Consider the following 26,662-nt stretch of genomic DNA (forward strand, 5'->3'; position numbering starts at 1 on the left):
GTTTCAAATTTTTCATGATAAAGCCCAGTATATGTACTTACTAACATACACACATAAGTAGATATACATAAGTATATACATATACATTTTTGCTTTTTCCCTCTAATTGATGATACATTTTTTTCTCACATAATATATCAAGATTTATAGTTTCCCCTCCCTCTCTTCCTCCAGTTCCTCTCTACATCTCCCCTCCCATCTGGATCCACCCCCCATTGTGTCTTTCATTAGAAAACACAGGCTACTGAAGGATAACAATAAAATAAAATAGAATAAAACAAAATAGATAACAAAACAAGACCAACATCAGTTTCAGACAAAACAAACATGAGAAGACACAGAAACAGAGACCCACTTGCTCACACATCTCAGAAAACCCATGAAAACACAAAGCTGGAAGCCACAAGTATTCCAAGGGCCCTGTGTAGACACATACACGCCCTGTACATGCTTCCTCGGTCTCCATGACTTCACAGCAGCTGTGATCATGCTGATTGAGAGGACCTTGTATTCTTGGGCTCCTCCATCCCTTTTTACTCTTAAATCATTTTTCTCCCCTCTTCTTCAGGGTCCTCTGAGCCCTAGGAGGAGGGATTTGATGGACACATCCCATTTAGGTCTGAGTGTTCAAAGATCTCTCACTCTCTGCAGAATGTCTGGCTGTGAGTCTCTCTATTTGTTCCCATCTGATGCAGGAGGACACTTTTTGGCTATGGTTGAGCAGGGCACTGATCTGTGAATACAGTAGAATGCCATCAGGAGTCATTTTATTGCTGCATTCATTCAGGAGAATAGTAGTTATTTGGTTGTACCCTAGGGTGCTGGACTATCGAGTCTCAGGTTTGCGGTGACCCAGGCAGTGTCATGTACGAGTTCCATCTCATGGAGTGAGCCTTAAGTCAAATCATATATTGGTTGGTTACTCCTATAAGCTTATTGCCACCATCCTGCTAGCATGTCTCACAGGCAAGACGCCATTGTAGATCACATGGTCTGTGGCTGGCTTGGCATTTAAGGTTTTTTCTTTTGGCAGCCTGCAGTGTACTTTCCTGTACCAAAGACACTAGAACATAGGGATCGAGGGTTCTATGTAAGCACCAGCTTGACTTCTCCATGTTCAGCGAGATGTGGGGGTGTTGTCTACAGGAATGGGGTCTTGTTGCCAGTTTCTGGAGAGCAACCCGTAGTGTTGGCAACAGCCTGGGTTATTTTAGGGTCCCCATAGTTCCCTCTTTGACCAACAACTCAATTGGATGTAACCCAATCCCAGTGCTGGAAGCTTTGTTTGATGACAATTGGGGCTCTATCTCTCCCACTATTGGTGATTTTATTGATATTTACTTAATACTCAAATGACCCTTAATTTTAGCTGTCTCTTCCCATGTCTCTTCCCTTACCCCCAACATCATAACTATCTATTCTATTTCCCTTACCTAATGAGATCTAATAGTCCCCGCTAATCTCTTACTCTATACCTAAACTCTGTGGTTATATGAATTGTAGCATTGGTATCATTGACTTAACAGCTAATATCCAAATATAAGCAAATGCTTTGTCTTTCTGTATCTGGGTTTCCTCCCTCGGGATATTTATTTTTTCTAGTTCAATTCATTTACCTGTAAGTTTCGTTCACTGTGTAAATATGCCACATTTTCTTTATCAGCTCTTCTGTTGAAGGACATCTAGGTCATTTCCAATTTCTAGCTATTACAAATAGAGCAGAAGTGAACATGTTTGATGAAAATGTTTGTGGTAGGATAAAGCATCCTTTGGATATATGCCCAAGAGTGGTAGAGCTAGATTCTCATCTTCCTGAGGAACTACCACACCGATGTCCACGGCATCTGCAAGTTTGCACTTGCACCAGCAATGAATGAGTGAACCTTGCATTTATTCTGAATCCTTGCCAGCATGAGTTGTTGTCTTACTGGCCTTGGTCATTCTGACAGCTGTAAAGTGAAATATCAAAGTAGTTTTAATTTGCATTTCCCTAAGGGTGTTTCTCAGCCATTTGATTTTCCTATTCTGAGAATTTTGTTTAGATCTGTATCCCATTTTTAAATGGACTATTTGTTTTCTGGATACTCAGGGTTTTTTTTTAGTTCTTTATATATTTTTAATATTAGCCCTCTATCAGATGCATAGTTGGTAAAAAATAAATATTTTCCCAGATTGTAGACTTTCACTTAGTCCAAAGGATGGTGTCCTTTGCTGCTGTGCAGAAGCTTCTCAGTTTCGCGATAGCTCAGTAATGACTTGTTGATCTCAGTGTCTGTGTAAACAGCGTTCTGTTTGGAAAGCCTTTCCCTGTGGGTTCAAGGCTGCTTCTACTTTCCCCTGTGTCAGGTTCAGAGAGTGAGACCTTACATTGAGGCGTTTGATCCACTTGGGTTTAAGTTTTGTGCAGGGCGGTAATCATGGATTAATCTGCATCCTTCCCCATGCAGCCACCAAGCTTGATCAGCGCCATTTGCTAAACGCGTTACTTTTCTTCGAGTGTGTACTTCTGGTTTCTTTATTAAACGTCAGGTGTGCAGAGGTGTGTGGATTTATGTCTGTGTTTCCCCTCTTTTGATTTTCTCAAAGGATTATTTATTCCTTGTTCTCTCTTGGGAATATTTAGCCTCTTTGGGGTGGAGATTTCTTTCCAGTGCCTTCTGGATTCTTAGGTAGATAATTGCTTAAATTTGGTTTTGTCGTGGAATGTCATGTTTTCTCCAACTATCGTGACTGACAGTATTTCTGGGTTGAGTAATCTGGGCCAGCACCTGTAGAAGATCTATCCTTTGTGGCTTTCAGAGTCTCCACTGAGAAGTTTGATGTTACTCTAATGGATCTGCTTTCATATGTTACTTAGCTCTTTCCCTTTTAATATTCTTTGTTCTGTATGTTTAGTGTTTTGATGATTATGCTTCAAGGGGACTTTATTTTCTGGTCCAGTCTACTTTGTGTTCTGTGTGCTTCTTGTTTTTAAATAGACATCTCCTTCATTAGGTTAAGGGGATTTTCTTCTGTGATGATTTTGAAAGTATTCTTCTGTGCTTTGACCTAGGTTTCCTCTCCTTCCTCCATTCCTATTATTCTTACATTTGGTCTTTTCACAGTATCTCCAGATTTCCTGGATGTTTTGTAGCAGGATTTTTTTTAGATTTAACATTTTCTTTGGCCAATGTATCCATCAATGCCTGAGATTCCCTCTTCCATCCCTTGCATTCTGTTGCTGAGGCTTGCCTCTGAGGCCCCTGTCTGAGTTCCTAAATTTTTCATTTCCAGATTTCTCTCAGTTTGGGTTTTCTTTATTGATTCTATTTCCATTTTTATGCCTTGAACTGTTTTATTATTTCCTTCTACTGTCGTTTATGTTCTCGTTTCTTTAAGGGTTTTATTCGTTTCCTCTTTAAGGACCTCTGTGGTATTCACAAAAGCTATTTTGAGGTGTTTCTCTTGTGCTTCAGTATGTTGTTGTAATCAGGCCCACTGTGTTGGTTTGCTGGACTCTAGTGGAGACTATTATCATGGCTGTTATTGTGTTTTTGCACTAGTGTCTACACACCTGAGTTTGGAAAAATTGTAATTTTGGGTGCTGAGATCTGGTCTTACCTTTGTTGGGTGGGTGTTGTGTTCCTTGGTTTCTGTTGGCCTCTCTGATTCTCAGGAGAGTGTGGTGCCTAAGTGTTGCCTGTTAGGAAATTCCTCTGGGATCCTGATAGGTGTACCTCCTACTTCCCTGACCGGAGTAGCCTATGGGTTCCCAGGAAAATCATGTATTCTGGGTTTTATTTTTATTGTGGCAATGGGGTCTTTTTGAAGTTGTCTTTTATTTTTATTGCAGGTTTATATGGTAGATATGTAGGTACTCTTATACTTTATTCTCACATGGTGCCAAGCCCTAATGTGTCCTGTTAAACGTCTTTATCTCCTTTGTTTGCACAGTAAGTAGATGACAGATAGATAGATAGATAGATAGATAGATAGATAGACAGACAGACAGACAGACAGACAGACAGACAGACAGACAGATAGATAGATAGATGAATAGATAGGTTGATGGATGATATGATAGATGATAACTGAAGAATGGATAGATTCATAGATGATGGATATTTGAATATAAATATGATCATGTCCATAGATGTGCATGCATTATACTCTTTGTGTGGCTGGCTTCTCCTATGTTCAGAAATATTGTTCAGTAGTTTTTATTTCAATCATTTTTCTGAAAGCTATTTTGGAGTTGTATACGGAGAATCCTGTCAAGTGTCATTTTTGACAGCTTGCCTCATTCACATCCCACATTTTTTGTTTCTATTCAGATGTTGTCTAGAACCTCCAGTACAATGCTGAATAAAACTCAGTTTAGTATAAATGATAGCCAGTAGGCCTATTGCTTTGCCTATCCTGGACTACCCTTCCATCGACAGGGCCTGTAGCCATACCAACATGGAAGCCTAGGGGTGACCCCAACTTAAAACAAAACACAGCTACCAGTTCCACCCAGGATGGAAACCACACAAGCCATCCTTCTCTGACACAGGTAAACCCCGTGGCCCCATTCTGCCCGGGCACAAAGCTGTCAATTGTGCCCGTGCACGTGTGGTAGCAGAGCTCAGGAGCCCTGCCTGACCTCAGGGTCCTCCTGTGACCAGGAACACAAGCGTGTCTCCTGCCTGAATGCAAACTCTTACAAACCTGCCTCGAAGGCACAGATCCCCTCAAACGCACTCGCACCAAAATCCCCAGCGTGTAGACGCTGCCAGGCAAGCTGAAAGCAAACCCAGCCTGGGAGGGCTAAAGAAGACTGGACCTCGTGATTCTGTCCACACACACGGCACTCAACTTGAAGAGGCATAAAGGGGAGAGCAGATGCCCTGCAGGAGGAAAACTCCCCTAAGGAAACACGGGGCAGGCTCCTGGAGCACACACACTAGAAGCAAAACTGGACAAGCAGGACTGGGTGAGAGGTGTCTGTGCCACAGCTAGCACAGGGCTCCTGGCTCATAGGCTAGCCTTTCCATAATAGACACTTAATTTACTCTTTGGAAGTACCATTTTCTATTATTTGTTTCTTAGTGAGCCCACAAGAAGACATTCCTTCTTGACACTGCTGTCCTGTGATGTGACTCAGAGCGCCCCCCCACAACAAAACAAAACAAAGCAAACAGCATTATCCAAAACAACAAACAGAACAGAGGCTCCCAGAGGAGGAGACAACCCGTCCTTGCCGCAGCCTTCATGGCTAGCGTCAGTGAAAGCAAGTATACCTTATGGGCTTAGCAGCCATTAACCCACTCCACAGGTCAGCCTTGCTTCGCAATGACCCGGTGAGGGCTCGTCCAGCAGCCAGAATTAATTAAAAGTGATACAGTGTGCGGAAGAGCCCTGGCAGCATTTTGAAGAGTCCTGGCAGTTAATTAGGGGTCTGGAAAGAGTTGCCTTCCGTCTCTGGCTCTGCCCGAGATGGCAGGCCTCAGGGCTGCAAAGGCTTGCTGGTTGCTGACTTCATACCTCTCCTGTTGGCTTTTCCTCGTCCGCAGAGGTGACCTTAACAAAGGTCAGCATTGCATCTCCATCCTTGACAAAGCGCGTGTTTCCCAAGGCACTCCGTCTTTGAAAGAGAAGCTCTCAAATCCTTCAGAGGAGTCTGCCATGCCAGGCTTGCTCTCAGAGAGCCAGTTAGAGAAGCCCCTTTGAGAAAGATGAGAACGGCGTGGTGGCACTGGCTGCCGGCAGAAACTCACCTGGGGTAGGGAAAAAAAAGGTCAAGAGAAAATGATAATTTCAACCTTCAGAAGAGCTAGGGGATGTTTGGGTGGATATATTGGCATTTGTGGGACCCCACCCCTTCTCACCCATTGCATCACACACACACACACACACACACACACACACATACACACACACACACACACAACGCATGCACACATACACACAGGCACGTACGCACCCAATGCTTAGATCCCAGATGGCGTCACACTACCCTTCTCTTATTATCAGCCGCCACGTGTGGTTTCCAGTGCCCCCGAGAACTTCCCATGAGCTCCTAAGCAATTACAGTTCCTCCAAAATGTGTCATGTGATCAGGTCTTTCATTTATTTATCTTTTCATTTTGCCTCTGCTCTCACTGATGACTGCAGCAATCCCTCCACCAGAAGTGAAGGGTGAGGCTTCATGACATTATGTATGATTTAGTTTTTCCGTAATAACTCGCTTCTTCACCTGATGCTTTGCATAAGCCTGGGGAAGGATGGCTGTTTATCAGATCCGCAAGGACACCACAGGTGTATGTGCATCTCCACGTCACCTCTTTGCCCCATAACTTCTTTCATGAGAACCACGCACTCCAGTGAAATTAGCTGCTGTAAAGTGTTTTGAAATCTTGTCTTAGAGCCAGCAGATGCCAAGGGCAAACACTGTTAGGAAACCTTGTTTGGTAAAGGTTTTATCCTTTCCATTAGGCTGCACTTGAGTCTCTCCAAGGCATGTTCTTAGAGTGTACGAATCCGTACTGAGGACCGATTAGTGGTTGGCTAGTAACGCTAAAGGAACCGTCCTCTTCCTGCTTGCTCGCAATACTGAAACAATGTGCTGTGCGTCGAGAAAGAGGCCCGCGCTCAGCAAGCGTACTCAGAGCCTTCCATACCTCCCGGTTCACATGAATTTACGGGGATGCGCAAAAGTCTGCTTCTCCTTTGACATCATCACCACTTAAGTCTTTCGTGATATCCAACCGCTGGACCCAGGAAACACTGGAGGTGTGGCCCTTTGGACAGTACATCGTGTTGAACGGTGGAATACTTTCCAGTTTACTGTGCTCAGAGAGCACTGAACAGAAACACACATACACGGTAAACAATGGGCCTTTAGCATGGTGCCGCCTTTATGCTTTGTTTCAACCTGAGGTTTTACTTAGACTTTGGAAGCTTGTGTGGCTGGGAAATTGGCTTTTTTAAATTTATGGATTGCCTTCACAGCTTCATATTAAACACTGAAATATAATTACATTCGTTGTCTCTTCTCTCCTGGTCTCCCATACATTGCACTAAGGGGGCAGAGGGCAGTAATATAATGGCTTAAGTGGATTATGACTTTAGGAGCAACGCCAGGCAAAGATTGCCAGGTGGGTTGGCCCACCTCCTCATTTCCTTGACGGTGCTAGCTGAGGCAAATCCAGCTAAGTCTGAGTCTCACATATGCAAGTGAGATTTTTTTAAAAATGGGTGAAAGTTGAGCCATAAGTTAAATGAGCTAATTTCCAGAATTGCCCCTGTTTCTTTACATTTTAAGGAAAACCGTAAAAGGATTGTTTTACCAGGTCTATAAAAACCACACTTTTGAGAATCTGTTATTCTCAGCTAGAACATTGACAAGCTTCCCTGCTCCAGTTATATCCCCTTGGTCATCCACTACTACAGGCTTCATGGGGCCTAGGAATGGGAGTAGGGTGGGAGGGAGGTCCTATTTCCTTACTGTACCCAGAAGGCCAACAGATACTGCAAATACATACATGCATACACACATACATACATACATACATACATACATACATACATATATACACACATATATGCATGCATATATATATACACCACACAAACATGCATGTATATGTGTGTATGCATACACATATGTGCTCACCGGTACAGATGTGTAGAGGTCAGAGGTCAGCTTTGAGCATCTTCACCTCCCTTGCCTCTTGTTGAACCTAGAGCTTGTCATCTTGGCCTACACTGGCTATGTCTACACTGCTTGTGTCTACACTGCTGTGTCTACACTGGCTGTGTCTACCCTCCTGGTGCTAGGCTTTCAGGCACGAGCCACACTGCCACGCGTGGCTTTTACGTGGGTGCTGGGGGTCCAAACTCAGGCCCTGGTGCTTGGGCAGTGGCATTTACTTAGCCAGCCATCATCTCAGCCCCCCTAATGGGCTGTCTTACTGTGTCTGCCAGATGGAGATGGCAGGTGACACAAGTCCCCCACCGCGACCGTGGCCTGAAGGAGAATGACGTAGGTCCTACAAACGAAGTCGCCCTTTGATGTGGAATGCTAGAATAGGGCCTGATGTCAATCAGATTCCACCGAGGGTCCGCCCCGTTCCCTAATGTATGCAAGCTCTTAGCAATGACAGCGGAGGAATGTTTCCTGAGGACAGGAAAGCCCGACTCTCATCTTCCCTCAGATGTTGGAGCTTTGCTTAACAGGGTTCTTGGTACTCGCAATAGCGCCTCAGAGGCCCTGAGCGTAAACAGGACTTCTGACGGTTCTTGTGAGAAGAGAGTTAGGTCTAATTATTTAACAAATGCTTAGGGGAATGTCATTCTGAAAAATGTCTCCTAAGAGCAATGCCAGCACAGCTTCAAGCACTGATTAAATCGTTTTGACATGATTGCCAGTTCACAAGAATCATGACAGCCGCTGCTCAAGCAGCAGCTCGGGAGGGGAACTATTGGAACGTGCCGTGTGGGGAAAGTTATCGGAAGAACAATCAGAAAGAATCACCTATTTATTTCATAGGAACATTGGTGCTAAATATTGGCTTTTTTTTCCCCTCAAGTATTAAAGTCACCCAGCCAGTGCAGATAGTCACAGCTAGAGCTCAAACACATAAATTTTTGAAAACTTTTATTTATCTCCATATTCTGAGGCCACCCGGAAGCTATTTGAAGTGGTTAAGAGGTCAGTGATATTAATGACTTCTGTTTGAAGCTGTGAACAAAAGGGCCCAACGTCAAGATTAGACGTCAAAATCCGATAGACTATAAACTCCTGCAGGGCACATTGAAGATTTACCTTCTACCAACAAGCACAGCCCGACTAGGCCTGGTGCCAGTGAGCTCTGCCTACAGGGTTAGCACCCTCGAGCACAGAGGCCCTGCTCTCTGTGCCATTAGGAGCAGGTCAGCTGCCGTCTGGGTGCAGACTGTCTGTGGGGGTGGGGCTGCAGTGTCACAGTGCATCCCAGCATGGGGACAGTCGGGATCACCATTTGGTGGCATTCCAAAAGGGCAAGTGAAGCACTTTTGCCACCAGCTTTAAGTTACCTGTCAGGCTTTCTTTGTATTCACGAAACTCGCGAGGTCGGTGGATTTGTTTCGTCTTGGTGGTGGATGGGAATTGCAGAAGCCACTCGTGAAAGGCACCCACCATCACCTCAGGCTCCCAAGGGGCACTGTGAGAGTCTTGTTTCCATTGAGAGAATGGGAAGACGGGCTGGGGAGAGACAGGGCCACTGCCTGATACCCAGCCTGAGGCAGTGACCAAGAGGAGAGGGCGATGAGTGAGCCAGGGGAGCGGGTGACGGAGCAGAGGAACGCGGGAGCCCGTGCTTCATGCCCTGTGCTCACGCCAACTTCTCCACAGCGACAGGAAACGACAGCAGATAAGCCCACACTGATGTGAAAACTAGCATGGCCAAACCTGGGGAAAAGGATGGCAAGAGAAGGAAGATGAAAAGAGAAGAGTAAGGGCCTGGGGACACGGCTCAGTAGTGAAGATATGAAATCACTCCCCTTGATCCATGTGGTGAAGAGAACCAACTTCCTGCAAGTGCTCCTCTGACCTCAGTACAGCACACACGCACACACACACATGCACACACATGCACATATACACATATGCACATATGCACACACACATGCACATATACACGCATGTACACATGTGCACACATGCACATACACGTGCACACCCATGCACACATACACACATGCACACATACACACATGCACACACACAAAGTAGGCTCTTAAATTTCAAAAAAGGAAACAAATACAACATAAAGTAATATAAATTCATTCAATATATCAGAAATTTTCTAAATAACAGTGAACTAAGTGGAAATATGGCAGCATTTAATGATAAGAGCTGTAAGAATCCACTGGAATGTGGAGTCTGTCTATGGAAGCCCCGCTGATTTTTGTCTTTTCTATAATTTCAGGTACACCAGTCAGAGGATTACATTAGCATAACTGTATTACTGAATAGTGTTAAAGTAATTCTATTACATTGTTAATTTTTTACTAAGCTAATTTATTAATTTGCTTTCATATATGGATGGATGGATGGACGGATGGACGGATGGATGGACGGATGGATAGACAAGTGGAAAATGTCATAGTCTGTCTAGGTTCTGATTCCATCTGTGGTTATAGGCGCCCCTATGGGCTCTTAGAATGTGTGCTCAGTGCATTAGCGAGGACTGTGATGTGTGCAGCTTATAAGAGAGGCAACTTACAGGGTATTTGAAAGTGCATTGCAGGCAAAGGCTGATTAGAAGGGAGACCACAGTATTGTGTTGACTTCAGACAAAATGCAGTGCAAAAGCATTCGTCAGGGGAGCCGTGCTACTGACAAACAGCATGGCATTCTGTCCACTCAGAGATCATTCTAAACTCGGGTGCAGAAAACTAAGCGTCCCATCTAAGACTACATGGGGCACTGTTCTCGGCAGTATGGTAAAGGCTACATACCCGACTATGAAAGATGAGTGTGTAGAAATTTCTAAGTAGCAGTCACATACTACAGTTCTCTTTCTATGATTGTAATTCAGTCAAGTTGAAAATAATAGATTAAAATATTCTTAATTCACCGTTTCTAAGTAATTCATTTCTCGAAGGAGATATTAAAATAAAAATTCTAAAATATTTAATACCCTGGCCAGACAACTGGGTGTGTGACCATTGTTGCTTAGAGGGAAATTGAATGTTCTTAATTCACTGCTTACACCAGGAAAAAGAACATTTGAGAATTCATGTTTAGCCGACCATTAATGGAGTAAGAGCAGAATAGATCAAGGGAAGTAAAAGGAAACCAATGAAGAGAAGAAATAAAAATTTTCTATTTGAAGAGTATTAATGATAAATAAAATCAAAAGTTATTTCTTTGAAATGAATAATAAAATATAGCAGAAATATTTTAACAAAAAGATAAAAGGCATAAGTAATATTTATCATATTTCTGAATAAAGACAAAATAGACAAATTCTTATGAAAATATTACATATGACATTAACCTAAGAAAAACTGGAGGTCCAGAAAGCATTCATAAGTACTGAAATGAAAATGAGAAACAAAATTTTAGCAAGAAGTGGTAGTGTGTGACTTAAATCCCAGCACTAATGAAGGCAGAGGCAGACAGGCCTCCATGAGTTCTAGACTACCCAGGACTGCATGGCAAGTTTCAAAGAAAGCTTAAGTGACAGATACTTCTAGCTACAGTCAAGGTTTACAGGGGGAAGTGGTCAACAGAAATTAAGGAAAAGTGCCTAAAAGAGGCAGATTTGGGTTGAGTTTGAATACTCCTACTTAGCAAAACGAGCACAGCCCTCCTGCAATGTCAGGACCCTGCCCTGTCCAGCACGAGAGCCGCTAGCCACTTATGTCTATGATGAAGGCACAGGGCAGCATGGCTCATGACCTCTGGTTTGCCTTGGATTGAGGATGAACCATAAACTGATAGTCAGTACTTCTGTTGCTTTTGAAACTTTTTAGCAACACTGTGGTTTCTCTGGGGAGCTTAGGAAGCACTCAGGACCCTTGGGTATCGTTTTTGACTGTGTTGGGCAACTCAGGTTTACTCATCCAATGGGGCTCATGGGTTGCTTTGCCTAACCTCTCAACAAAGGCCTCTTGGTCAAAGGGCAGTTGCAGTCTGTCTCAGCCATCCTGAACAAGAAATATTTTCTTAGTGTAATGCAATGAGTTGTGTTGATTCCTTCCAGTTCATTCATTTACAGTAGGGAGGGGTGGTTTGCATATACTGCATTTTTTTGTTATAGGAAAGAAAACTCAATAACCACATGTTGTGGGATATTAGTCACCTTCACTGGAGGTAAAAGGAAGCAGTGTACACCGTAACCAGTTTCTAAAAACCTACCCTTTGATACGACTTAGAATTTATTTCAGAATTGCTGTTTACTAAAATAATGAGGGAGTGGAATTTAAAATACCCTGGAGTCAGCTTCAAGGAGAGTGTTGCAGCTCTTCCATGCAAACACAGAGGAGGGATTCCTGTCCGTCACACCGGCCGCTCTGAGGTACCTGGGTTTCGTTACTCAGTAGAGTGTGGGGGACACTGTGGAGGGTGCCGTGCCGTCCTGGGCTGTCACCGGCGTGGCCTGTTGGCCTGTTATTGCCACTAAATACAGAGCTGATTGTGGTTAACTAAAGCAAATTTTTTCCCTGATGAAACTGTTGAGCCTTCTCTTTTTCTCTTGGCAAAAATAAATTCGGATTCTTTTCTGGGAGCGCCTTCTTCTGAAAGGGGCGTCTAGATAGAGTACGAAGGGTCTTCCTGTTGCAGAATGCACAGAAGCACAGGACCTGCAGGGCCTTAGAGCTCCGCTGTTTGCCCTTCAGACTCATCCTTGGGCACGCCTCCATTGACTTTCAACTCTGCGGCCTTTGCCAAGACACATTCTAAGGCCCTGTGTCTTGTTGCATGCAGTATCTTGCCTCTATTTTAATCCCAGCTTTGGAGATGTAAGTAAAAAAGTTAAACCGTGCAACCTCAAGCTTGTAATACATTATCTGTTTCCTTGAAATGAGAGCAAATCCTCATTTTAAAAAAAGAGGAGTAGCTGAATCTAAATGTACCTTTTGGCTACTTCATCTTTGCATCTAACCTTGATTCACTTCAAGTAACTCTAATCCTGACCTCAGATCCTAGTACTGAGGAGAAAAAAACCACTGTATTGGGGCATTACCCTCTCAAACATAATGGTAATTTATTTACAGTTAGACAGGACACATGTATATATGTTTTTTCAATACAGAAAATATACTTGATATGTACTTATATGTACCATACCTTTTTTATATCTATTTATGTATCCAAGGACACTTAGATTCTTTCTGCACAGTGGCTATTGTGACTAGTACAGCAGTGAACATCGGGTACAGCAGTCCCTTTGATATGTTAATTTTACTTCTTTGAGCTATCTATCCAATAATGGGATTGCTTTATTTGTCAGTTATACATGAAAAGCAAGGCAATAAATGAATGCCAAATAGTATTTCTGGCTATTTTATTTTGAGATGAATCTTATATTAAGTTGTTTAAATTACCCTTGAACTTGTTTTTAAATATTGTTATTAATTATTGGAGAGTTTCATACAATGCATTTATCATATTCACGCTGACTCAGCTCCATAACCTCTCCCAGGGCCACTCCTCCGTCGTCCCCTCCCCCTGCCCCCAACTTAAGTGCCCTCTCTGTTTTTTTAGTAAGCCTTCAAATCCCATTTGTGATGTCCCCAGGCTCCTGGGTGTGGAGCTACATACACCTTAAAGAAAACAGAAGTTGTCCTCCCAAAGCCACCAACTGTCCATGACTCCTCACTTAGGGCCAGCAGCCCAGGAACTGCTTCCCTCTCTGCGCTGGAAGCTGACTGTCTTGATCCTGTGTAGCTACTGCGAATTCATGAGTGCACCAGTCCTGTTATGTCTAGAAGAGACTGTTTAGTTGTGGTCCTCCCTTCTAGTCCTCCCTAACCTCTGCCCCTGTGCTAGACCCAGAACCCAGAGGCAGAGACATGAGGGCGATGTCCCATTGTGTCTTAGCACTCCGTTGACATTTACTCTGTGCTCTCTGACGTCTAACCCCTGCCCACGGCACAAGGAGACGTCTCTGCTGACATCGGAGGCGACAGTAACTTATAGGTAGGGAGAAGGGGTGAAGAGAGAATTGAGAGTGCGGTTGATTCTCCGCTTGATCAGTAGAACAGGAGTAGTGAGTTCACCCCTGGGTCCTGGAAGCTCCCCAACCACGGGTTCTTGACCAGATCTACAGTACCAAGCGTGAGTTTCTTCCTATGGATCAGGATGTAAAATAAGTTATGAAGTGGTTGGTTACCCCGTAACATTCATTTCACAGTAATATGAAACTCGCCAAGAGCCAATCTTCGAAATAATGCATTGAAATATTATGTATATGCATATATATGTATATATGTGTGTGTATATATTTTTACATATATATGATGTGTGGAAGCGCTGATTGACAGGACAACTTACTAACACTGGTAGTATCCCTCATAGGTCCCAGGTGGACATCCCATTCTACGTGGGCTAAGACCAGAAATGCTAAGCATCTTATTTTTAGGGCTCTTGAGTCTGGAAGGAGTATAGGTATTTGTGCCTGGCACACTTTGTGCATTTCCCTAAAGGTTCTAGAAGCGCCAGACATTATACTACTATAACCATATTTCTTGACTCTACAGGTACAAACTCCGTGCGTTGTTTTCACTGATGCCAACAGATTTTAAATGTGTTTATGTGGCGACATGTAGAGGTCAGAGGTCTATGTCATACCTCCCTCAGCTGCCTGTGTGTGTGCGTGTGTGTGTGTGTGTGTATGTATGTGTGTGTGTATGTGTGCGCGTGTGTGTGCGTGCGTGTGTGCGTGTGTGTGCGTGTGTGTGTGTGTGTGTGTATGTGACGTTCTCTCACCAGAACTGGAGCTAGCTCACAAATCCGCTAGACCGGCTGAGCCTCGGCTCCTCAGCACCAGGGTCACAGACACGTGCTTCCACGCCTGGCTTTCACACGTGTGCTGGAGGTGAAGCTGCAGGTCTTCTCCATACATGTGCAGCTGCAGCGAGCCATCACCCCAGCTTTCAATGCAAGAAAGCAAGCCTGTTGGGTGTTACAGCGATCCTATCATGAAAATCGAGAAACAGATGCAGCAACTGTGCCGCCTGGGAGTTCAGCAGAGCTGAGCTGAAAGTCTGAGTCCTCCCCTCACTTCCTCTCCTCACTTCCTCCCCTCACTTCCTCCCCTCACTTCCTCTCCTCACTTCTTCCCCTCACTTCCTCTCCTCACTTCCTCCCCTCACTTCCTCTCCTCACTTCTTCCCCTCACTTCCTCCCCTCACTTCTCCTCACTTCCTCCCCTCACTTCCTCTCCTCACTTCCTCCCCTCACTTCCTCTCCTCACTTCCTCCCCTCACTTCCTCTCCTCTCACTTCCTCCCCTCACTTCCTCTCTCTCATCCTAAACAGAGGCTTCAGGCTCAGAACATAGCCAAGGCGGTACAGCCGGGGTGGAGCTGCCACCGTGGTTTGCTTACGTGATGGCGTGTTTCCAGTTCGTTTCTTCCTATTATCTTAGCCTGGTGTGTAAGCTTTCCATTTATGATAACAATATCCATATTCACTTACAAGCAAATGCATCATCACATGTAATAATTAACTCATTTAATCCAGTAGAGGAAAGTAAGCGGGGGCGGGGGGTGAGGTAAGGGATGCACCACTAAGTAAAATTTAGAAAAGAAACAGTGCATTGTCGTCAGCTGTCACTGTCAGCCCCTGGCGTCCTCCCCGCTTCCTCCCCTCTCTTCAGGCACCCACACCTGCCTGCCAATCCCGAAGTGTGTCGTCCAGATGAAGCGCAGTTTTGACAGTGTGGCTACAAATGGTTAATGTAGTCTGTCCAAGATACATAGCAAGATGATGCACCTGTCCATGCAGGGTCCCCAAGGCGGGACTGCTCCGTCACTGTAGAAGGGTCTTCCTGGCACACTGAACCTTCTGCCTGTGCCAGGACTCTCCCCTGCACCAGTTAGACTCGCGAGCCTAGCTCGGCATCAAGACTTTGCTCAACTCAGAAGCGTCCACAGTCTTCTTGCAGGGAAGGACATTTGGCTGAACTCAGCCAAGGAAGAGCTTCCTCGACCCCAGAAGTAGCTTTCAGCTGTGGGCAGCTGACACTGCTCTGCAGTAGAACAGCGCTAAACATAAATTAAGAAGAACACACACGCTGGACTTTCTGCAACGGGGATGGACTTATTTTTCACTAAACCGAGTGGGTATTTCTAAACTTACTTTCTACATCTTAAACACAGTTCTTCTTTGTAAATTTCTGTCTTTAGTCGCCTTGGCTCGGGTATTACAGGAAGAGCCGGGAACTGTGCCGAGAAAGTTTATAAATTAATACATGTCAAAAGAGAGCCACAAATTGCATGTCAAAATTCCCTTTTTTTCTGCTGCACTTGTTCATCCTCGAGCCTGTCATCTCTTAAAATGTGTACTTTACCTTTTTCAGTCATGGGTGACAGGGCCTGTGTGTGCTCCCAATTCCGGGGTGAGAACTTTTTAAAAGTCACAGCTTTCTAAGAAGAAGTCACCCTTAGAGGGGCTGGTGTTTATTTTGTTTTTTTTCTTTTAGTTACTAATATATCAGCAAACACAAAACAACTGCCCCAGGAGCTGGGGTAGAGCTCTGTGGCACACACGTTCTTAGCGCAGCAAGACCCTGGGCTCAATTCCGAACATGAGAAAGGAGGGGGGGAAATGCCATCTCGCTTCTGAGTGCAGGGTAGAACCAGTGAAGGAAAAAGACCAAGCCACCGGAGGGGCTGAGGGACAGACAGAACCATCAGAGACATGGTAGCAAAGTCCAACAGCAGAGCCAGCAAAGGCCATGTTGTGGGTCTCAAGCATTAACACCACCAGAGCGCTGCTGGCAGCCATGTTTGAGCACTCACCGCGTGCTGTGCATGTTATGCAGACCTAACCTCAGTCCCGATAGCTCTGGGAGGGGACTCCCAGGGTTTCGGTGCCAGGGAGCCTGGGATGTTTGTACGGGACCCACTGTGAAGCGAGTGTATGGACCGCAGGGCAGCAAGGAGGCTGAGGCGGAGGCTTCTGCAAGAGTCCAATGAAAGATAAGTAGGAACTCGGATCTGTGGCCATTCTCGGGAGAGGAGCCGCTGGCGTTTCCCACAGAAGCATCCATTTGCTCTCTGGTTGTCTCCAGGTTGCCTTGCACCAAGGAGGTGCTTTTGATTGGTTTGGAAGGGCTGGATGCCTCTAGCTCAGGCTCACCAACAGCTATTTGGAGTCAAGGGCAGAGAAGGAAGAAACTGCAGTTCCGGAAAAGAGCTAATAGCCTACAGCCCAGCACTATCTGTGTGTATGGGGGGGGTGGAAACAGCCTTTCTGCAGTCTGGGTGGGAATCCTGGAGGCGGGACTTCAGCCTGATGTGGCCTCCAGAATCATAAAACCTTTGGGTCCAGTCCTCTCAGGCCACCTTGCAAACAGTAGTCGTTTCCTTCATGCCTAGCCTGGTGCCCCGTGACATCGCTGCTTTGACACCTCCCAAGCACACCAGCCTTCTTGGGGTCGTCAGGGCAATGCAGCGAGGATAGGGATGGATCCAGGTTCCAGAATCTCTGAAAGATAGGTCAGTCTCTCTGGTGTACAATGTAACCAAGATGGAGGCAGGGACTGGCCAAAGCCCATCTTGAAGAAGTCGACTTTGACTCCAGCATTACATGGTGGACATTCACACTGTTAGGAACCCCAGCTGCCCAGCCTCCAGCCGTACCTTCCCTCGCTCAGTGATAAGCCACAGAGACCCTGTCAAGGAAGACTGGACTGTAGGTGCCGCCTCTGGGTGCCGAAAGCCCTCATTGATAACCCTTTCAAACCATGTTTGGGAGCAGGTTCTGGGAAGCCAGGGCTCCTCAGATTCTAAACTGAGGGTTTCCTCACAGATTCAGGCAACAAGAAGAGCCTCCAAGTCTAAGGAAGGCACCTCCAAAGAGAGGGGCTACACAGCACTGCTTCTTTTCTAAGCTGCCTTTTAAGGAAATGTGTTCTTTTGAAGAAATTGTCCACCATTGGCCATCCCTAAGCTCTCATTGGCCATCCATCCCTGAGCTCTCATTGGCCACCCATCCCTGAGCTCCCATTGGCCATCCCTGAGCCCTCATTGGTCATTTATCCCTGAGCTCTCATTGGCCATCCCTGAGCTCTCATTGGCCATCTTTCCCTGTGCTCTCATTGGCCGTCCATCCCTGAGCTCCCATTGGCCACCTATGTCCCTGAACTCTCATTGGTCATCTATCCCTGAGACCTCATTGGCTGTCCATCCCTGAGCTCTCATTGGCCATCTTTCCCTGTGCTCTCATTGGCCGTCCATCCCTGAGCTCCCATTGGCCATCCATCCCTGAGCTCCCATTGGCCATCCCTGAGCCCTCATTGGCCATCTTTCCCTGAGCTCTCATTGGCCGTCCATCTCTGAGCTCTCATTGGTCATCTATCCCTGAGCTCTCATTGGCCACCTATGTCCCTGAACTCTCATTGGTCATCTATCCCTGAGACCTCATTGGCTGTCCATCCCTGAGCTCTCATTGGCCATCTTTCCCTGAGCTCATTGGCCGTACATCCCTGAGCTCCCATTGGCCATCCCTGAGCCCTCATTGGTTATCTATCCCTGAGCTCTCATTGGCCATCTATCCCTGAGCTCGCACCTCCACCTTTATAACCAATGTTGCACCAGAGTTCGCCCCAGTTCCACAGACACCAGGCCACCATGAAGCAGCTGCAGGGCCCTCACTGCTCCACTGTCTCACATCCCCACCTCTGCCTCCATCCCTCGTTCACTTAAGGAGTTGGTGTTCATTTGTTGGTTGGTTGGTTTTGCTTTCTTCTCCCTTTCCCCTTGATGGGTGGTTTTCATTTGTTCTTCTGCTTTGGTACACTTGAGGAATATGTTACATCGTCAACAGGAGGTGTGACCACAGCAAGGATTCTGAACACGGCAAATGTAAACAGGAAGACTGGCTGTGCTTTGGACATCCAGCAAGGGTGTGTTTCCAAAGAGAACCGTGACTTTGCTGTGCATGTCACATTGCTTCCACTCAGGGTGACTTTCGACAGCATGAGAAGCATGTTCTGAAGGCCAGCCAGACACAGAGGGATTCCTTCAGGCCTGTCACAGAGGCTCCATGGTTTGTTTTAGGTTACAAACCGATGTTGGATAAAGGAAGTCAGTCATAGCATGAGTATCACCAGTTCCTCATCCTCCTGATGCTCTAAGGAGAAAAGTTCTGCATGATTCATCATTGGATTAAGCTGTAACTTTTAAAAGGCCATTGACTTGCGAAGAGTTTAGCAACTTCTTTAAAAGATGCAGTGGCTGTGCACGTGTTGCTTTTGGTTTCTGCACACAGGGGTCTGGATTCTTGTTCTTACCCATTTCCACCTCTTCTGCCCTGGAAGTGTCCAATACTTAGATTGCTTTTGTCTGGGACGTTAGAGAAGGACAGTGACCAGAGGCCACTGCAACCACTGAGCATGAACTTCAGGGCGCCTTCCCATCAGCGTTCCACTCTGTGGCCATTCAGGCAAAGTTAGATGTCTGCCATTGCTTTAGTGCTGTAGCAATAAATTGTTTATATGGACCTCATAAAATGCAATGATTGGAAGAACCAGAAGAGAAATATGGACGGGAAACAAAGGAAGTTCAGAGGCTCTGCATGCCCCGATGGGTTCATCTTCCTCCTTCCAGGGTGATGATTCCAATAGTTTTAACGTGCACAATTTTATTCATAAGAGAAAGGGAGGAAAAATTCGATTTCAGAAGCTTCTAAAACACTTGACCCCGCACCGCCTGAAAAACGGTCTGTTGTTCCATATAGCCTTGACCCGCAATCCCATCCTTCCGGACGGCTTTTCTGTTGAACGGGGCTGTCTTCCTCTTTTTTAATATCTGGGAGCTGTGGCATTTTTAACAGACTGCATCATTTTGGAGTAACGTTCTCCCGAGGTGGGCCACTGAGATGTGTAATTATATCCTGTGGGAGATGACAGTGGTGTGAGGGGTGTAGGAGGAGGTTATTGAATCACAAAAACACGTTCCCTATTCAGAAAAAAATGACAGTGTGCAGGATGTTCAATTTCCTTCTGCCCCATGACCGTGGCGAGCACCGCGTCTTAAAGCAGAGAAGTCATTGGTATTCACTGGAGCCTGCCTGGTTTTATTTTTTATTGTTTTGGAAACTTATTACTCTTTCAGAGTAGTTCCCAGGTTTGCTGCCTTTTCTTGGTACATAGGAGCTAAGGCAGTCAGAAGAAGCACTTTAATTACATTTTAAGTAGAATAAAAGCATAAGTATATTTATGAAAATTCTAACAGAAGGTGCAGTGAGACCATTAACTTAAATCCCCAAAATGCATGAAGGAGGGTTTTTGTAATAAAAAAAATAGTTAGTGCATTGAATTGTACCTGCATACTTAAAAAAACTGCCCTAGACACATAATGAATGCCTAGCTGTGCATGTTGTAGTTGAAACTCCTCCTGTAAAACATGTCCTGGGGATGCTAGGCATCGCTCTCTGTCTCCTCAGCTTGCCCTTGGGTTGCTGCTCCAGAGATGCAAGTTAACCACCAAATAATCATCACACTGTCCCTCAGATGTCCCCTCCATTCTCCCTCTCTTTGGGTTATTTCCCCCAGATCATCTGTGCATAGATTAAATTTGATTTTAATGAACTTGCAAACAATTCTGTCAAGTGAAAACCCTGAGCTGAGAAATGCAGGGAGGAATTGAGGTCTGCATTGAACTTGAGCATGGCAGAGACATCTAAGGAAAGGTCAAGTTGTCCCTGAACCACCACATGTTTACAAAGTCTGAGTCCTTGGAGGGGTCTCTGCCTTGGGACCGGGAGAATTCAAAGTTTGGTTGGCTGCACTTGCCATGGATTTAATAAAGCTATTCAAGAGAACCATCTAGAAAGATACGGCATAAATTATGTCGTGTCTCTTCCCAAGAGTATTGGTTCAAGGTTGAATTCTAATCAGGGCTTCAATCTGTGTCATTTAAAGAAAGCTGTATGGCTTTGACCTCTTAAAATATTAAAAAAGAGCAAGCTTAGAAGCCTTTTTATTCTTGCCCATAGAGAAAGTGTGCGATGTGAGTCTTATAAAGCAATTTATTAAGAGAGACTTAAAAACCAACACCAGGTGCAAATGAATGTAACCAATCTATTGACCAGGAATCTGTTGACAACCAGACTGTTGACTCCCCCGGGGAATGTGTCTTGGGTCTTAATATCCTGCCGTGCATTCTGCTTGTTGGTAACTTCACTAGTGATAATCCCACTTCGTGTTGTGCAAACACAAAACAAAGCCAAGCATAACGGATTAACAGCATTATCAGAAGCCTCAGTTTCTCGTAGGGAGAAGGAATGAAGTCATCTGCTATGTAGGAGGTTGCACATTTCCGTCGGGCATGACCACAGACCAGATGCAAAGCAGTACAGCACCAATGACCTGTGTTCTCATCTCTCAGAATTTGAAACCAAGAGAATCAGGGGTTCTGAGTGAAGAGTGGCCATGGGTGCTGTGTGCTGGGTAACCCTAGATGCTATGTGTTTAGCAACCATGGGTGCTGTATGCTGACTACCCTTCAATGTTAGCTTGACTGGATTTACAGTCAATTATGAGATTGGCAAGTCCTTTCCAGGATGCGTGAAGGAGGTAGAGACACTCACCCTGAATATAGATGGCACCATTTCTTGGGCGTAAGGACCTGAACAAAATAAAACAGTGAAAAGGACAAAGCTAACATCAGTGTTCTCTGCTCTCTGTGTTTTCCAGCCTCCATGCTGTTCTACCCAGGTGGGAAGCAAGCAACCATGGGTGTCCCCTCTGAAACTAGGCCAAAATAATCATTCCTTCCTCATGTCAGATGTGTGACGTCATAGCAATGAAGACTGGGACTATCCCATGTGTCATGCTACAGCTCTGCAGAGCACCCATTACTGTTGAGGCGCTGGCTAACTTAACGTCCTAACATAAAATCTCCACTTAGCTTTGGTACTGCTTTAGGCATACGAAGAAAAGTAAAATCCAACAATAAATGCTCTCAGATATTTTTAGAATACATTCTAATAAAAACCCGAACTTCTAAAACTGGTGTTTAGTCTTAGTACAGATTTCCTATTTAAAAATTTTGCACTTAGCGTCTGTAGCAAAAGTCACTACAGCCAATCCTGGTAGCTCTCACTTCCTCTCTCGGCCCCCATGCGTCTATTGTCTTATTTCCAAGGCAATGATAAGAAGACAAGGTCTAAATGGTGTATTTTTCATGGAGAATTTGCCCATAAAATTGGAGCAGAACAACTGCCCAAGTCCAAGATGCTATCACTGTTTTAATAAGGAATCATCGAGAGGTGTTGTGAAGGCGATGGCCATCCCATTATTTTCTCACGGCAGCCTTTATTTGGTTCTGTGTTGGCTTGTCTGTTGGAAAATACCCTTCTCCAGTGAGAGTGGGTCACACAGTCCCTGTGCAGGCTGTTGAGTGGCTCAAAACCAAAGCCCTGCCTCATGTATCATATAAGAAGACGTCTGCTTTCTAACAAGCAGCCAACAACAAAACAAAATGATCTTGACTACTCTTTAAACTTCAGGTGTGTGTGTGTATGGGTGTGTGGGTGTGACAGCCCACGTATAGAAGTCAAAGGGCGAATCTTTGGCGTAGGTCCTCCGCTTCCACGGTGTGGAATCAAGCTCGGGTCAGTGGGCTTGGCTTCAAGCACCTTTATCTGCTGAGCCGTCTTTAATGTCTTCCTCGTTAGATGCAAGGATTTGCAAGCTAGATATGGAAGCTAGCCGCCCACTTTTAGGTAGAAACGGTATCGCCTTTCCCTTTAAAGTCGCCGCCAGAACGGGATGGTCCACCAAGAGCCAGGGGTAAGAGAACACGATGCTCATGCCTACCTTTAACCCCAGTGAGGCTCAGCTGAGACGATGAACTCACGCATCTTGGGGCTCCAGCTGATCTGATGTCCACCTTGGGAAGAGCCCCGAGGTGACGCCTCATGAAGCCCCATCCTGATTAAAACATTCCAGGGTGCCGAAATGCAACTGGATTGGTTATTTTCCCGTGTAGGGCTCCTGGAAGTCCCGTGATTACACTAAAGACCAACTAGGCGGCGAGCATGAGCCTCTGCCTGTAAGGAGAGGGACAGGCTATCCGCACCTCTGAGAAGCTGTGCCTCTGGTGACCGCCATAAACTGCAGTAGGGGTTCACTCGAAGACGTCAGAGTCCCCCTCAAAGACACTTCTCTGCTTCCGTCTTCCTACAGAGTGAGAAAGAAAAGAACCAGAACTTTTTAGATGAGTAGAAAAGGCAGGGGAAGCGAAATTGGTAATTAAATCATGACAAACGCAAAGTAGAATTACATTGTTAGAAGTCAAATAACAGTTATTACTCAAACTGAAATAATTGTCATTCATAGAATAACAAAGACACTTTCAGAACGAGAATATTTGACTTTAAAAAGTCCCTGAAGCTATTTTTAAATGTGTATTATAGGGCAGAGTAGAGTTAACACACTGTAGCTTGTCATGGTTTTTTTTTTTTCTTATAATCTCCTGGTTATATTGTGGTCTTGTTCCAGGTGGAATTATTTGGTGAGTTTTTAGCTGTGTTTTATTGTCTCCATTTATCAATAACTTGAAAATATTTCATTTTTATCTGTCCTGTATCCCTGGGTACTTTATTCTTCAACTGGCAATATATGACTTCAGTTGTTCATAACACAAAACCTCTCTTTACTTTTCTCATGGCTTTTTGAAATTTTATTTGTATTTTATATGTATCTGTGTTTTGCATGCAAGCATGTACCCATAGATGCCAGAAAAAGGTGTCAGATCCACTAATTACAGATGGCTATATGAACCCTCCTCATGTGGGCGCTCGGGAAGCAAACCCAGGTCCTCCGTAAGTGCAGCAAGAGCTCTTAGCCACTGGTTGGTCTCTCCAGCCACACTCCCTGAGATTTTTCACAAATGATAAGTATATTTTAAATATTTTTCAAGAGAAGGAGTGTCTTTTTATGATCATGGCTAAGGGACCTTAGATGCAAGATGGGCGATTTAATTCTCGGGTCTGACGTCGGTGGTTATGATCCTCTTGTTCCTTCATGCTGTGCGCTGGTTTGTGCCATGGGTAGGCGGGTGGTGACGAGGTCTAAAGTCCAGGGGTGGAACAGAGCTATGACCGGGTCCTTTGCCAGCCTATTGGTTGGGAGAGCTCAGCTAGATTCCAGGAACGAGACCTGACACGGTATGAAAGCAGGGATGGCACAGTGACAGCGGAGTGACATCTGGGAAGAGGATGCAGGTGGTGCCGTGTCCAGATATTCATTTGCCGCCCCCCCCCCGCCACGAGGGTCGTGGTTGCAAGTTTGGACTTCACTGTGCTCGTGTTTCAAGATGGGGCCCTTAAGAAGCAGAGCCTGATGACAAATTCTTAGGTCAACTGGAGGAGGCCCTCTGAAGGGATCGGAAATCCCGGTCTCTCAGCCTCCCCATGTTCCACTCTGACCCCCTGGCCCCCCACCGCCAATGTGTTCCCTACCTGATGCCATCCTCCACCAGAGGCCCAAGCAAGCAGGCCTACCTGATCTTTAAATGTGAAGTAGCAAGCCTCCTTTTCCTTTGTAAGTATCCCGCCTCTGGTATGTCGTTCAAATTATGGAAGATGGCCTCATGACAGACAGGCTTCCAAGGTCTCAGAACGCTTTGTTTTATATGTGGACACTCATCTGCTATGACAAAGTGGTGCCATCCATCACTCATTCAGTAACTGTTTTATTCAAGCCATTTATGCGAGCCATGAGGGCATAAGGTCCAGGTAAACAAACATGCAGAACATGCAGTCCCCTCCCCTCCTGATGACGGACAAGCATAGAATGTACTGAGCACTGCCCACTGGACTCAAGGTTGGGACGCCGTACGTCGGGCAGGCAAGTCTATAACTGCTTGAGCCCTAACTCACCGGTGAGGGGATCAGTTTAGCTAGCATCTGTGACAATGACAAGAAGCAAGCTTTTCTCAGCTTCCTTGCTATGGTGTGCTGTGGGTCACGTCTGTGTAGCACAAGGAAATGCTGTGGGCGCTAACGTGGGAAAGAAGGCCAGGGTCATTCTTGTCGCTTATCCACCGATAGCAAAAGGTATTTTCATTAAAAATGTGATAGGAAACCCTAACGTGACTGTTAAAGACCCCAGGTATAATACATCCAAATGACATTCAGAACACATTATAGGATTTTAATCTTGAAGTCATGAAGTGTTAGCTTCCCTACTTCCCCATTCCAATGCAAAATAGCATTCCTTTGGTTATTTATTAGGGAGGGGAAAAAAAGAATACCTTCATATGTCTTACATAGAGTAGTGAACACTTATAAGGAAGAAATTTGGGGAATGTTTTCTTTTTCTTCATCGAAAATTCTAGTAGAGTATTGTTCAAATAAATTGTGGCTTTTCTCTTCACCTCTGTCCCTGTGAGATGCTAGCCGATGTGAAGCAGTGCTTAGCAAAAGCCAAACAAGGTATTCCCAAAATAAAATCGCTTTATTCTTGTGACTACCGCCTGCTTGACCATCGTCCCAGGTTTTAAGGACACCCCCACCCCTCCGATTAAGATCCCTCTGTTCACTACATCACATTGTCATGCTGAGTGTCACTTCCTCTCTCTTCCAGAGCTTCTTTGAAGGACAGTCTGCACCGTGGGACTCCGCTAAGAAAGACGAGAACAGAATGAAGAACAGATACGGAAACATCATTGCATGTAAGCGGTGGTGGTGTGTGCACCTGGCAGGACTGCACCAGGCTCAGGCAGTGAGAATTTACTGTGCAATTACTGCCTTCCTCTCCGCTGCATGAGCTAGTTTTAAGGCTTGTCCTAGGCGAAGGGGAAAAAAATCATCTGTGACCCCAGCTACATCAGTGCACCCTCCCTGGGGACCTATTTTTACTTTTAGATTTAAGGTTTAGATAATGCAGGTAATGCTACAACGCTAAGGAGGAAAATGCATTTGGAAGGAGTAAACATCCCAGACTTAATGTTTCCCAACTGCTGCATGGAATGAATAGGCGTAATGGCTCGCAGCGGGCTTCATGCACAGAGCTCTGCGTACACTGGCGCATTAATCCTCTGGACACTGGGTTAGGTAGGTCAGCAACAGCCCCATTTTAAGGGCAGGAAAGCGAAACTCAGAAGTTAAATGATAGTCTCCATATCACAATACTCATTAGCAAAAGGGCTAGGATTATATCTCAGAAATTCCCAGTGCCGCGAAACTGCGCACTGCCATCCATAACGCCTCAGACAGCTTTTAAATCGAGCCCAACCTCATTAATGTTCTGTAGCCATGCCGAGACGCATAGCAGATTGATGAGCCTCCTTCTCCCAGGGCTCAGACCATCCATCCTCTGCGTTCAATTGCTCCAAGTCATATAGGATGGCATCAAGGTGCTGACGGGCCCACTGTGGTCACCCTAGAGAATCCAGGCTATTTCCGAAGGAGCAAAAACTAACAAACAGGAGTGTGGGTCTGGGCCTGAGAGCGCCTCGTTCATCGTGTCATGTTACCTACAAAGGAACAAACCTGGAGGGCACAGGAATTCCAAGGGAGTCGTGTGTTTGTATTATTGATCGTGAAAGTACAGCTAAATTCTGCATGCCTGCCTGAACATCCCTTGGCTTCACGGTACGGTTTTCTATGGTAGTGATGCGCCAGACATTTCCTGTGCTTTTGGAAACCTTCTCGTCCATTCAAGCCACAGGTTACTCAGCGCATGGCGTGTGGCTGTCATTGACTGGGAAACTGAATTTCTTTAGCTTTTGTTTGTTTTTCATTTTCATTGTGTTGAATTTGAATAGAGCATGAGACTAGCGGCTATCACACTGGACAGTTGTCTTAGTTACCTTTCTATGGGCTTGACGAAAGTCCATGACCAAGGCAACTTATAAAAGAAAGCATTTAATTTGGGGCTCACCATTCAGGAGGGCTAGAGTCTGGGATCATCATGGCAGGGGCCACAGCAGTAGGCAAGCAGGCATGGTGCTGGAGCAGTAGCTGA

At 45.3% G+C, this 26,662-nt stretch overlaps 1 protein-coding gene across 12 annotated transcripts in view; it reads left to right on the plus strand.

Moving 5' to 3' along the window:
- The window catches only part of Ptprm (protein tyrosine phosphatase receptor type M), a 649,476-nt gene that overhangs the window by 537,897 nt on the left and 84,917 nt on the right, over positions 1–26,662 (plus strand). For all 12 annotated transcript variants that reach the window (XM_040752893.1, XM_040752897.1, XM_040752894.1 and 9 more), the window contains one exon: positions 25,280–25,367. In XM_040752893.1, the coding sequence (XP_040608827.1) occupies positions 25,280–25,367 (88 nt within the window). The remainder of the gene's footprint in view (positions 1–25,279; positions 25,368–26,662) is intronic.

Source organism: Mesocricetus auratus, unplaced genomic scaffold (genome assembly GCF_017639785.1).
Source record: "Mesocricetus auratus isolate SY011 unplaced genomic scaffold, BCM_Maur_2.0 Super-Scaffold_100010, whole genome shotgun sequence".
Lineage (NCBI taxonomy): Eukaryota > Metazoa > Chordata > Mammalia > Rodentia > Cricetidae > Mesocricetus > Mesocricetus auratus.